The sequence below is a fragment of the Hemicordylus capensis genome, chromosome 13 (assembly GCF_027244095.1).
Source record: "Hemicordylus capensis ecotype Gifberg chromosome 13, rHemCap1.1.pri, whole genome shotgun sequence".
In the NCBI taxonomy this organism is placed as follows: Eukaryota; Metazoa; Chordata; class Lepidosauria; order Squamata; family Cordylidae; genus Hemicordylus; species Hemicordylus capensis.
In genome coordinates, this window is record NC_069669.1 from 1351367 (window position 1) to 1365717 (window position 14351).

Sequence of the window (14351 nt, forward strand, 5' to 3'; positions counted from 1 at the left end):
CCAAGGGTCTGACTCAGTAGGAGGCAGCTTCTTAGGACTTCTGACATAAGGGGGGAAACCCAGTGAGGGTTTGCTCAGTCCAAGCAAGACAGGACTGCTGCTTGGATGGAGATTTTCTGCCCAGCAGACCCTCATCCATCAGTGGCTGATAATCAACTCTCTCCTCGCATCGGCACCAGCCTCCGAGTGCCAGACGGCAGCAAGTCCCCCGCAGGGCAGGAAGCAGTTCTGGCCTGGAATCGGATTCAAGAGCCAAAGGACTGGTGAAGTCATAGATTTCACTCTCCACTCCAGCCTGGATCACAGAGCCTCCAGCAGCAGCCCCTGCTGATTTGCAGGAGAGCCGCCTCCACGGCCGAGAGAGGCCCCTTCCTGAACTCGGGACCCTTTCTTTCCGGTTCAGAGCACCAGGGACTTCCAAACCTCGGCTGGAAAGTGTGCCATGAAAGCCTTCCTTCCACCCAGGCTTCTGCCCGCCATCGTCTCCACCCTGGCCGTCACTGATACGGTGGTGGCCATGAGCTTTAACAGGGAGTCAGACAAAGGAGGAGGAGAGGAAGGTTAGCCATGTTTATGAGTCATAATGGCGATGTGGAGCCTCCAGATCCAGGGGCAGTCTGCCTCCGAGTACTAGCGCTAGGAACTGCAGGGAAGGGCATTGTCTTCTTTTTCCCAGCTTCCCCAAAGCATTGGGTATGGAAAGGAAGACAGAGGGTTGATGGTCCGTCTTGGGCTCACTCCTCACTCTTTGCAGAAACGATGATGGGTCCCTCCCAGCATCTCCTCTGCAGGCCAGCTTCACGCTTTTTTGCAATGCTCAAAGGACACACTCCTGAATGTCTGGAAACGTGCAGTCAATACAGAGATGCAGCAGTGCAGCGAGGGAGCAGCCGAACAGAACTTCCCAACTAACCGCACCAGTGCAGAGGGAAAGCAGCCATTCCTGGCACCCCACCCTTCGCCAGGAAGCAGCCGTGCAACCCTCAGGGACATCATTTCGGGAGGCATGAAAGGCAGCCGAGGGAAGGGAAGGATGTCAAAAAATGGGCGCTTCCCCACGACACCGTTTAGGAAGTTCTGTTAGGCTGCTCCCTTGCTGAACTCATGCACCCAGGAACTGCCAAAACCTTCACCCTACGTGTCAGCCAGAAAGTACAACTGGCTAAAACAGCTGTGTGCATGTCGTTGCCATGGAGAGGCAGCGTGGTGTAGTGGTTAGAGTGCTGGACTAGGACCGGGGAGACCCGAGTTCAAATCCCCATTCAGCCATGAGACTTGCTGGGTGACTCTGGGCCAGTCACTTCTCTCTCAGCCTAACCTACTTCACAGGGTTGTTGTGAGGAGAAACTTAACTATGTAGTACACGGCTCTGGGGTCCTTGGAGGAAGAGTGGGATAGGAAATGTAATTATTAATAATAATAATAATAATTACATGTCTGCAAATACACAAATGCCCTTTGGGCATTAAAGGCAAAATGGAAACATAGCCCACAGAGGAAGAAGCACATAAGCATAGGGACATAGGAAGCTGCCATCTACTGAGTCAGACCCTTGGTCCATCTAGCTCAGTACTGTCTACCCAGACTGGCAGCAGCTTCTTCAAGGTTGCAGGCAGGAATCTCTCTCAGCTCTATCTTGGAGATGCTGCCAGGGAGGGAACTGGGAACCTTCTTCTGCATGCAAGCAGAAGTGCTGTGAGAGAGGGAGGAAGAACTCTCTCCCCACTTTGTCCCCACTTGTTGGCATAGCTTCACAAGCCTCGCTTCCCACCCACCTCTGCCCCACACAGTTGCAAAGCAGTTCACCCTGAACTTCTCTCCATCAAGTGCAATTGACTTTTTCCGACAGCAGGAGCTAAACAAAGGAGCTCAGCCTTGCAAACTGCAATCCAGCTATGCATGGATGGACAGGCAGGTATATTTATTATACTGGTTGTCTTATTCCTGTGGTATATGTAATCATTTTATTTCCCCTTGTATTGCAAAATACTCTGACCGATCCGATGAGTTTTTAATTATGGTGCTTTTATCAGACCAAGGTTGGCTAACTATAGAAGAAGTAGCTAAATCTATTTAGCTATTTTTAAAAAACATTAAAAAACCTATTTTTTTACCCAAGCCTTCTCAGGTTTTTAATTAAAAAGTACCGTTAATTTTAATGGTTTTAATTACTGTATTGTTTTCACTTTTATATATGTTGTATGTTTAACTGTTTTAACTTTTATGTGTGTTTTAATTGTTGTTAGCCGTCCAGTAAATTTGGGCAGGGTATAAATTAAATAAATAAATTAATGCATTTCCACAGCTATCTGTATTTGTAAAATACTCGAATTCTCCACCACTCCCTGAGAAACATTTAAGGTGGGGATTCACACAGAAGCATCCTGCCAACCAACCATGGCTTCAGCCAGGGTTCCCAGAATCGGGTCCCCAGATGTTGGACAACAATTCCCATCGTCCCCAGTCACAACAGCCTTCGTCATCCAACAACCCCTCAAACCCCTACTGATCCAGGCTCAGCCCCAGAATCGGACTCCAGGGGTTATACCTGGGAAAGATGCAGCCATTATCCTGAGCATGTGCAGAGCGCCTCTCTCCGGCAGCTGACTTAGGTTCCACTCTCACAGCCCTACAAGGGGACAGGGGCTGCCAGGAAAGCTGGGCTCCAGCACCCCTCGGGGGAATTAGAACTCTTGCCTCCTCTCTGTGCTTTAATAAAGAGCGGGATATTCCTGTTCGGTGCCTAAACCTCCAGGCTATTCAGCCGAGATCACTGGGAGGAGATCTGAGGAGGTCAAGAAGACGAAAGGCTCCTTCACACAATGGAGAAGGGCAGAATTCGCCGCCAGAAGGTGAGATGCCCGGCCGGCGGCCGCTCCTTTGGGAGGGCCAGACCCATTCGAGGAGAACCAGCGCCGATGGAGGGTAGCGTGCCGTGCCGTGCTGGGGAGTGAGAGCCTCCGCGCGCAGGAGCAGTCTACCTCTGCCAAGGCGAGCACAGCAGGCCGGCCAAGCGCCTCCCTCCCGCATGCCCGCCCCGCTTCCGAGCTGCCTGAGGGGAGCCGCTTGGGGGGCGCCCCGGAGGCGCTGCTGCTGCCGCCGCCGCCGCCTCTCGCCGGGCAGAGGAGGCCGCCAACTTCCTCCGCCACCGGCACCTGCAGCCCAGCTCGCCCGCCTCGGCGCCGCCCTCCTCCCCGGCCGGCACCTGCAGCCTCGGAGCGCGGCGCTCCAGCACACAGCGGCCCGCCGCGCCCCGGGCGGGGGCCTGTCGGGGCGGGCGGAGCAGCCGGTGGGGGTCCCAGGCGGGCGGGCCAGGCGGGCGGGCCGGGCTCGCTGGCTCCCGCCCGGCCGCCCCTCTCCGCGCGGCGCGGCGCTCACCTTGAAGGCGACGTCGTAGAACTCGCCGCTGCTGCTCAGCGAGGGTCTGCTGGGCAGCACCGCCCCGTTGGCCGCGGCAGGCGAGGCTTCGGCGGCGGCTCCGGCTGCCCCGTGCCCAGCGCCTGCCCCCTTGGTCCCGGCCGCCGCCGCCGCCGCGCCCCGTCCCTTGCCCGCCGCGGAGCCGGCGGCGGCGGCGGCGGGCAGGGCGGAGGAGGGCGCCGAGGTGCCGCCCTTGCCCCGGGGGCTCTTCTTGCGGGACATGCTGCTGCCGCCTCAGCGCGCCCTCCTCGCCGCCGCCGCCGCCTGCAGCCCCGCGAGCGCCGGCATCACCCCTCACGCTCTAGCGGGCTGCCGCGCCGCTCAGCTCCGCTCCGTCCGTGCGCCCGCTCGGCCCCGCCCGCTGCCTGCTCGCCCGCCCGCCTCTCTCTCTCTCTTTCTCTGCGCCGCTCCGCCACTGGGAGCGCCCGAGCCCCGCCGGCCTCGCTGCCGCGGGCGGGGTGGGGGGGGGGGGCAACAGGACGGGAGGCAGCCGCGCTCCCGCCCCGCCCGGGACGCCGGGGAAAGAAGAAGCCCCTCGCAAGCCCCGGACCCTGCCGCTGCTTCTACCTGCGAGGAGACTCTGCCTTCTCCGCGGGCCACGGCGGCGCCCTCTTTGCTCGCCCCTCGCGCCGCGGGTCCTGTCCGCGCTACTTTTCGCAGTTTCGCACCAGAAGATGCTTTGGCCCGGCCGGCGAGGCTTGTCGAAGCCTTGGGAGACGCGGTTCCGGAGAGCAACGCCACGTGCCCACCTGTGCGATGGTTCTCGGCGGCAGGCGCTTAACACGCGGCAATCAGAACAGCCGCCCCGACGGCAGCAGCACGCGCGCCCGAGAGAAGCCGGAGAGGGTTCTCCGAGTCAGCCTGGCTCAACCTGAGCAGCCGTGGCCGTCATGCCATCCAGGGAGCCATGTCTGAAGCTGAACTCCTGCAGATGCCAGCCTGTGCTTGGACTTCCCTTCTGCCAGCAGCACATTGACACAACATTCCGTGAGAGATCTCGTTCCTTTCTGGAACTTTCCCAGAAGTTCATCGGCACAACCTGTAATCTACGCAAGGACCGGCCTCACCTGCTAGTAGTTATCAATCGTCAGCATACAGTAAGAGCAAGCTGAAGACCAGCCCGTTATCTTCAGCACACCACGTTCTTGCTTTTTTCCAGAAACCCTGCATGGAGGACAAAGTTCACCCTGCCCCCAGAAATGCACTTGGCCCCTTTTGTTCGATATTTTCGGTGCCCTCAAATAACTGCAGCTGCCTCAGCTTTCCAAGAAACACTCAAGTGTAAGCTCTTTCCCCTGTCCGTCCATGTGCTTCTGAGTGGGCCCTTTGTGGCGTGGGGTGATGGGAGCTGTAGTGCGACATCATCTGGGGACCCAAGTTGGGAAGATCGCTGCTCTAGGAAGGAGGGGACCACGGGCATCTTTCCCAAGTCTCCTGCTGGCTTGGTGCCAGCATTATAACTGGCACCACCGGGGGCTAGAACTGGCTGTTTCATGCAGGGGGGTCTTGTACAGCCGTGTGTGTGTGTACACGTGCACACACACACGTTCAAAATGCATTGGTTTCCTGAAGGTAATGCATTTAGGCTGTGATGCAAGGAGATTTTAGAAACACCCCACTCTGCTTCCTAGGGAAGATTGTTCACTTGGTCCATGCAGTTTGCTGGGCAGGGGGGCACAGCAGCATCTGCATTCTTCCCTGTCAGTGGGGGCAGCCACCATTGTTCACGCTTGCCTGAAGAGCTGCTTGCCTCCGAATCTTGACTCTCCTTGAGCTCAGAGACTGAAGCAAGAGAGCAAAGGTCTTGAAGTGTAGCGCTGCCTGCCCTCACATTTTGAGCAGAGCTGGAGTTCTGCTCTGAAGGGATCCAATGATTTCCAATCTGACTGGAAGATAACTTTAGTGGACGAGCTTGCGCTATGCGGGTTTACACCTGGTGGTCTACCATCCCTGTTGGGATGCGATCAAGCCAAAATGACCCTTAAAGGTAAAGTGTGCCACCAAGTCGGCGTCGACTCCTGGTGGTGACCACAGAGCCCAGTGGTTTTCTTTGGTAGAATGCAGGAGAGGTTTCCCATGGCCTCCTCCCACGCAGTATGAGGTGATGCCTTTCAGCACCTTCCTATATTGCTGCTTCCCGACCTCTGGCTTGGTAGTCAAGCCATTTCCCTGCTGCGCCATGAGGTGGAATTAAAATGACCCTTAGACAACACATTTTGGATAATGAGTTGCAAAAAGACACAGGCCTGGCCCCTAGCAGCTATGTCAGCTTAGCGGGAGTAAGCAAGGAATCATATTATGCCCGCCAGATACCTTACTGATCTCTGAGTTTTGAAATATCAGAGGGCATTTACATTGGCACGTTTTAATGTCCTCCCACCAGCCTTGCTTGAGGGCAGATATCCAAATTTTGCATCCTTAGGACGCTCATGTCCGTGTGGATCGGGTGAAGTTGAAACTGTGGGCCATGTTCTCTTGTACTGCATGTTTTGTGGTGAGATTCGTTCTACGGATCTTTCCCTGTTTTTAACAGCAGGCCCAATTAAATGTGTGCCTCTCCACTCCTTCCTCCTTTCAGACCAGAACTCAGCCATAACTTCCAGTGTTGTAAGGTTCTGTGCTGTAGCCTGTAGTCTATGACAAGTATTAACTAGAAATCTTAATTAGACGTGGACCCCACAGTTGTTGGTATTTCTGAACTATTTATGCTGATTTTGTTTCCTAGGATCTTTATTCTGGTGACTTATTGTATTTATAGCTGGTCAGTGGCTGTAATATCTATCTGTCTCTCTGGTACACTCCAGAGAGAACTTTTACATCTCATCACACACACACACACACACACACACACACACACACACACACACATAAAGTCTAACATATATACAGTCTGTGTGCAATATACACATGTACAGATCTGTATGCATGCAAAGTTATCCATTATTTTCAATGCACCTGCCTATCTGGATCCTGCATTTGAGAGGCCCTCTATGCACGTTCACTTTTAATAGGAACACATGCACAGTTGTTCACACAGAAGCATGTACATGTGTACAGACACCTAACATAATGTCTGAATGTGTAATTTTCCTCATCTGCAGAGCTATGGCAGAGCACAGTCTTGCTTTCCTCCTTGTTACCTTATATGAGGTTTCCGGCTTTCCCCCCAGGCTCTGCTCCTCTGCTTATATGGCAACCTAGCGCATCAAAATTAAGCCAGTGAGGCTTTTCATGCCATGAAGAAAGGGATGGTGACAGTTCCACCTGTTGAATTTCTTCCTGTCAGACTGCTGTTCATGGCACAGGAGCAGGGCTAGTGAAGTTGCTGCCAACCCTTATTACCCCACACTTAGGGTTGCCGACTTTTCCACCAGGTTCTACATTTTGAGCTGCTAATAACCACCTAATGTGCAGGCATGAGCAGCTGATAACATCCACCTCTAGGCTGCCAAAAGCTTCTGCTGTGCATTTCTGCATAACTTCTGGAGAGATAAAACATGAATAAATAAGTTGAGAACCAAAAAAAAGCCTCCTGTAATGAGAATGATTTTTGCATCACACACTGAAAAGACTCCACAGATTGGCAGAGAAGTCTCTCTGAAAGGAGGCGGCTGGGCCTCAATGCTGCCTGAATGTGACTGTCACATTTCTGCCTCCGCCGGGCTCCTGAGGCTGTCTTTTCCAATAACAAAAATGGCATTTGTGAGAGGAAGGGGGGGGGAACCTTTTAAAAATGCAAGGGAAAGACTGTGATAAAGGGAGAGGGAATAGCAAAAATAATACCAGGGGCGAAAAATCCACCCAGAATAAAAACCGACTTTTCATTATAGAGATTTTCGGCATTGAGAGAGCGCCCTCTAAAGGACAGCTGTGGATGTCCACACCGTTTGGAAGTTCTCCTCTCAAACAGGTCCCGTCCTTCCCCAGAGAGCTTCATCTCTGCATCCTGCTTCTTCAATGTTCTGCTTATTTTTATTTGCTCCTGCCAGATTTGAACAGGCTCTGGGACTCAAGAGAGATCTTCTCCTGCAGATTCCCCTTGCAGGAACTGATGGGCACTACTCAGAAGTGAAGGGCTTTCCTGCACTGGAAAACAAATAAATAAAGCCTTCAGCCGCTTTTCCAAAAGCAGGAGACAAGCCAGTTTCTTCAGAGAGCTGGAGGGAGGCAGTCTAGAAGAGGGACAGCAGCTGCTGCCAGTGGGGTCTGCGTTGCTCCAAATTTCACCTCTGCTTGCTGGGCATTTTTTGGTCACATTCAAAAAACCTGAAAGAGCTGCTTTCTGGGTCTCTCCTCCAGATGAACACACAGTCCCAGCAGCCTGGCTAGGAGTAGGGAAGAGAGATTTCCCAAAAGTAGCCAACTTTATTCCTTGGTCTTCTTCGGATACCTTTAGCTTGACACACAGCAAATTGGTAGGTAAATGTTGATAGGCAGGTGAAGTTTTGCACACTAGATAGAGAGGAGAGCTGGTCTTGTGGTAGCAAGCATGATTTGTCCCCTTAGCTAAGCAGGGTCCACTCTGGTTGCATATGAAAGGGAGACTTGATGTGTGAGCACTGTAAGATATTCCCCCTCAGGGGATGGAGCTGCTTTGGGAAGAGCAGAAGGTTCCAAGTTCCCTCCCTGGCAGCATCTCCAAGATAGGGCTGAGAGAGACTCTGGCCTGCTACCTTGGAGAAGCTGCTGCCAGTCTGTGTAGATAATACTGACCTAGATGGACCAAGGATCTGACTCAGTATATGGCAGCTTCCTATTAGCTGCTGCTTGCCTGCCTGCCTGCTGTCAAAGAGGCTGGGCTGGTAGGAGGAGGAGAAGACAAGGTGGGCCACCCTATGAAGGGTTGGGTATCTCCCCCTTCCCTGGGGATTGGATAGTTGACCCAGGATTGCCAGCTTTGTTTCTGAAAAGGCTCCTCTGCTTTTAACAGGGAGGCACTCTTTAATCGGGATATTTCAGGAAGCAAAGCCTTTTCATCGGTGCATCTTTATGGCGAGAAGAAGATGAACCTGGCTTGTTTGTCTTTTAACCTGTCAGTCCGTTGTTAAAGGGCACTGAGGCCATGCCAGAAAAGGCAGTGGCAACCCCAGTAACACTCAGTCCCTGAGAAAGGGATGGGGGGAAAGTGGTGTGGACAGCCTTTCGTTTCATGGGCCCCTCTGCTCCTGGACCATTCTTGAACTGCCGGCTGGCACACAGAAATGATCAAACCTCGTCCTCCAGCACCACTGTTTCCCTGCTGGCAAAAACTCCATCTGCTGAAGGGCTTCCTGTTGGGCTAGAGGGAGGCAGGGAGGGAGTCCAAGCCAGCCAAAAGCAAAGGGATGTGTGTGTGTGTGTGTGTGTGTGTGTGTGTGTGTGTGTGTGTGTGTGCGCGTGCGTGCATGCCAACCATTTGGGCCTGCAGGTGCCAAGACAGAATTGATTCCCCTCATTAAATCACAGGCTGAGAAAGAAACATTGGATACACTCAGTCCTTAATTTTTAATCGCAGATTGCAGCAGGGGAAAATTAAACAGCTCCCATTTATGTCCTAATGAGCTCTTCCCCTCTTGAGGACAGCCAGGGATTATTGGTTTTAATCTCCTTGCTCTGGGCTGCCTACCTTCTGATGCTCTGCTGGGATTCTCCAGAAATAAAGCACGGGGAGGTGTCGATTCCTTCTCTCCCCTCTGAGGTCAAGTCCCTGCTGGCTTTCATGCTTAAGTAAAATGCAGTTTTGAAGAAGGGAGATAAAGTGATGGGATGGGACTCCCAGAATCCCTTGCTTTTGTCTCTTGAGTAGGACCAAAGAGCACAGAAATAAATAGGAAAGATGGAAGCGTTCTGCTCTGTTTCTCGCAACATATTTTGACAAGACTTGGGTGTGAATCATGTTAACACAGAGGGGTTCTCAAACTTGGGTCCCCAGATGCTGTTTGACTACAACTCTCATCATCTCCAGCTACAATGGCTGATGCCGCTGTAGCTGGGGATGATGGGAACTGTAGTCCAACAACATCTGGGGACCCAAGCTTGAAAACTCCTGTGTTAACATCACACACACACACACACCAAACACCCTCTTTTCTCCATATCTGGCCTGCTCACACACAAACACACATTTCCCTGTCCTTTCCTGTCCCAGAGTGGATACTCTCAAACCTGTTGAATTCTTATCCACCATGTGAGCCTTGAGGAGAGGAGACCTATGATAATCCCTTTTGAAGGATGCCTCGAATCCCCACTGGTGTGTTTCCCAGACTATGGGAAGCACCTCTATTGGGTAGCAGCGATATAGGAAGATGCTGAAAGGCATCATCTCACACCGGGCAGGAGATGGCAATGGTCAACCCCTCCTGTATCTTAGCAAAGAAAACCACAGGGCCCTGTGGGCGCCAGGAGTCGGAATCGACTTGACGGCACACTTTACCTTTACCAAGTTATTTGGCGACAGCTAATGAATGAGCACCATCCACCTTGGAAAGGTCCTCTCTTTTAATGATGCTTTGGCTGGTAATTAACTCCTTCCCTCTGTTTGCTCTTCACCCTGAAGATAACATCGAGCCTCCTGAGAGGACCTGGAGGAGCGGTCCAGTTTATGGGAAGGGTCCTAGCTGTGGGGGCTTTGCATAATCAACAGGCAACTTTTGAGACCCTTGGAGGATGGAGTCCCATTATGAAGTGCTTTCCAAGGTCTGTTCTAGTGTGTGAGTTCCTCGTTGACCTTGCCCTGTTCTTTCTTGCTGGAGACTGACAAAATTAAAAACGGAGCCAATACACATGCTGGAAGTGTTTTAGAGGGACACCTTTAACCTGGCAGAGTGGCTGTATGTTTGTTTAAGTCTTCAGAGATGATTGGATTCCAAAGACAGTGTAAATTAGATCTCACACACTGTCATAAATCATTGCGAGACTCACAGCCAGTGCCAGAGCTGCCCGGTAAGATGGCACTGGGGATGTGTGTGCTGGGAAGGCCAACCGTTTCCCTGGGCATGCTCCTCTGCCTTTCACCACAGCAGCAGCCTGAGCTGAAGGCGTCATCAGGCAAAGTTTTTCCTAGCAGAGAATTCAGGTGATGGGAAAGTCTCACCTGCTTGATTTCTGCACGTCAGGTTACCCTTTGCAAAGGGTAACAAAGGTGTGTGTGTGTCTATATACCATAAAACCCAGCAGTTTTCAAGCTGGGATGAACTACAACTCCCAGCATCCCTAGCCACAATGGCCAAGGGGGGTGATGGGAGTTGTAGTCTGACATCTGAGGGCCCAAACTTGAGACCCCCTGATTTAAACAAAGGCCTGCTAAAGGTTTTGCTTGTTTGTTCAAGTATCACTCTCTGGGTTTAACAAAAAGAATTTCTTCCAGGTTTTTTTGCTAGGTGGCATTTAAATGAACAGTCCTAAAATAAGATTTGCACCTGGTTGATGAAATAATCTGGGGCTGTAACTTTCCCACATTTTGCCCAATTTGGGCCCCAGAGGGTTTAAAATGTCTGGGAGTAGTGTACAATATAATGAAATAATTCATGGGATTGCCACTAAACAGATGCAGAAGAGACATTTATGCATGGAATAAATCTTGTGTGTCTTCCAGGTTTTGCATAAGGAAACAATCATTCCTAAAGCCCAGGCCTGCTCAATTTAGGGTTCCACCCCAGATGTTTTTGAGCTACAACTCCCATAATCCCCAGCCACAGGGGCCAATAGCCAGGGATTATGGGAACTGTAGGCCAACATCTGCAGGAGGGCTGAAGTTGAGCAACCTGCTTTCAACTGCATGTTATATGGACGACCTCAGAATGGTGGTACATCTGCTGGTCACCTCCAGATTTGAATACTGCAATGCACTCTATGTGGGGCTGCCTTTGTACGTAGTCCAGAAACTGCAGTTGGTCCAGTGTGGTGGCCAGGTTGGTCTCTGGGTCATCTTGGAGAGACCATCTTTGTTGAAAGAGCTACCCTGGCTGCCGATAAGTTTCCGGGCAAAATCCAAGATGCTGGTTATAACCTATAAAGCCCTAAACAGCTTAGGCCCTGGGTACTTAAGAGAACGTCTTCTTTGTAATGCCTGCTAAGATCATCTGGAGAGGTTCTCCTGCGGTTGCTGCCAATTTATCTGGCGGCTACTCAGAAACGGGCCTTCTCCGTTGCTGCCCCTGGAAGTTTGGAATGCGCTCCTTGTTGAAATAAGAGCCTCCCTGTCTCTGACAACTTTTTTAAAGGCACTGAAGACACATTTGTTCACTCGGGCTTTTAATTAAACGGATAGTTTTAATACTTCTAATGTTGGGTTTTAAAAGATTTTAATGTTTGTTTAGATGATTTTAATTGTAAACCTCCCAGAGACATGAGTTTCGGGCGACATAGAAATACATTAAATAGTAAATAAATGCACCCCATTTGTCCTGGCTCAGGCTGCCATCAGAATGCTCTGCAACAATCAAAGCAATACTGAAGCATGAGGGTTCGGTAAGACAAGGCATTGCCTGCAGCCTCCCTTTCCCTTCTCGGCAGCAATGCTTCCAGGCCCCGACTGCGGCCGAGGTGCTCCGATCTCGCTCCATCGAGAGTCCTTGGAAGCAGCAGCAGCGGCTGCTCCCCACAAGCCGGCGGAGAGGGGGGGGGGCCAAAGGAGGCATAGCTGCCTTTGCTTCCCGGCAGCAGCTTAGACTGCTTTTTCCCATCCCTCCCCACTTGAGAGCTGTGCTGCCTGCAAGCTGGCCATTCCTCAGGTAGAGCTGCAGGGTTCGCTCCACCTGACGGATGGCCAGCCTGCAGGCAGCGCAGCTCCCGGACAGGGGGAGAGAAGAGTCCCCTCAGCTGCTGCGAGGAACCAGAGGCAGCTGAGCCTCCTTGGATGCCCTCCGGGCGCCTCCGTGGATGTGCTGCTGCTACACATGCCCCAACCGCAGTGGGCTGCGGACATGTGATACGACTCGTCTGTGGGAAGCGTGGCTTTCTCTTCCCCGCTCCTCAAAGCGCTCTGCTCCTTTTCCCTGTATGTTGCAGCTGCATTGGCCTCCCACTCGCCCCATCTGAGACTCGCTTTTCGGCTGCTTCCAGCCTGAATGAAGAGAAAGGGCCAGGCAGGCGGCAGGCAGGCCAGGGGGAGAGAGAGACAACTCTGTCTTGTTTGTGAGCATGATGATGGCTCTGCCAGATAACAAGGACACACACTTTATCTCCGTGCTGCAGTCCTCTTGTGTGCACAGGAAGGGCTGGTGGCGCGGGGGGGGGCCACGGGGGGGTGGGCTGGAGCTCGCTTGAGCACACAAAGAATAAATACAGGGAGGAGGAGTAAGAAGTAATCAATGTTTCACAAACATGCCGTTTGTCACTATAGTAACAGATTCACGGGCTCCATCAAGATGCGAGCGCAACGAGAACGTACAGAGACCGGCCCGGTGAGGGGCAGTTCCCCTTCTCGTCCCAGCTCAGCCACGGCAGGCTTGGGGGGCAATTCCGTGGGTCCGCTTTGGAGACATCCAAATGCTAGGAGGGGCCCCCTGGCCATTGTGGCTAGGGATGGTGATGGGGGCTGCCGAACACCAAGAGCTGGGGACTGGGGGCGGGGGGTAGAGAGTGACAGTTTCAGCCTTTTCTCCAAGGAGCACAGACAGAGCTCCCCCCCTCCCGGCTGCCCCCTGGAGGCGGGATATGGTGAGATTGGGGACTGCTGCCCAGTCACTCAAGCCCTGACACATAATCAGCTTGTGGGATTCTCTGCCACAAGATGTGGTGATAGCCAATTACCTGGATGGCTTTAAGAGGGGCTTGGATAACTTCACGGAGGAGAGGTCTATCAATGGCTACTAGTCTGGTGGCTATAGGCCACCTCCAGCCTCTGAGCATCGGGGTTTTGCTTTGGGGTGGGGGATATCCCCCGATAGTTTTCAGGCCCGTCTAGCAGCAAGAAGATGCTCTGACCAGACAAACACACCAGCGGCCGCCCAGGCTGTTTTCAGGGGCTCACCTTCTGCAGAGATTTCTAACCACACAACCATTTGTCTGATGTTTGTAGACATCTGCCCCCGTGTGGTGAAGCCACCAAATGTCAGGCATGCCCAAGATGCCGCCTTGCTCGGACCCATCATGGCCTTCTCCCTCTGGCTCCTTCCACGGCCGCTGCTCGGCCTGGAATGGCTTTCCTTGGCCAACTCCCTCCTTGCAGGGGACCCAGACGACGTGGCTGCAATGCTCTGGCTCCCAAGGGCTGCAGTCCCTTGCCTTTCCCCTCCCACCGAAAACACAACGGTGGTGCCCAGCAACGTGCTGCTACGAAGATTCCCCCGGGCTCCTCGGCCTTTGCTTAGGGCAGTGACCTTCCTTCTTTTCAAAGGAGGGCCCCTTTGGCAAAAGGCCTTCCACGTGAAGGCGGTTTCCCACTGTCTTGACCTCTGCACAGTCCTGCGCATTCCCCAGTGCTGGGAGCGCCCTTTAAGGTGAGAGACTCGTCAGGGCTCTAGGAGGAAAGCCTCCGGAAGGGCTCCACTCCCCAGCACTCTGTGCACACCTCCCAAGACGGCGCAGGAGCTCAAGAGGGCTCCGTTTCACTTCAAAGAACATTTGCCCCCAGTGCTGGGCCAGTGGCCATCTCCACCTGGTGCCAGGAGGACTGGGCCGAGCACCCTGCTTTGGCCAAAGCTTCACACAGACCCTATAAACCATCAGCCCGGGGTCGGCACTTAGGGTTGATAGGGGGCCCCCACTGTGCCCCTCCGGGCCTTACAGTGAAGAGCACGGGCCCAGCACTGGCTTCCTCCTTGCCGTTTCTACTTCTTGTTCAATGTGGCAACCACCGTAGTTAGTATGAATACTGTTCTTGTTTTCAAAAAGCAGAGAGGGAAATATTCTGAGGCTGAAAAAGGATTTTTTTTAAAAATCAGATGGCTTCTTTGTCTTCATGTATGCTTGTTAAAATTGTTCATTCTGTCTGAGAAATTAATATAACAAAA

General features: G+C 52.8%; 1 protein-coding gene across 3 annotated transcripts in view; it reads right to left on the bottom strand.

Moving 5' to 3' along the window:
- The window catches only part of RAB26 (RAB26, member RAS oncogene family), an 86179-nt gene extending 81759 nt beyond the window's left edge, over nucleotides 1-4420 (bottom strand). Inside the window, exon 1 of one of the 3 annotated variants that reach the window (XM_053275950.1) lies at nucleotides 4167-4420. Coding sequence is in view for 1 of the 3 variants with exons in the window: in XM_053275949.1 (XP_053131924.1) it covers nucleotides 3379-3639 (261 nt within the window). In the remaining 2 variants the exon portion in view is untranslated. Of the gene's footprint in view, nucleotides 1-3378; nucleotides 3804-3984; nucleotides 4139-4166 lie in introns of those variants that run through there. The other 2 variants (XM_053275951.1, XM_053275949.1) reach the window with 2 other exon arrangements.
- Nucleotides 4421-14351: the final 9931 nt, after the last annotated feature.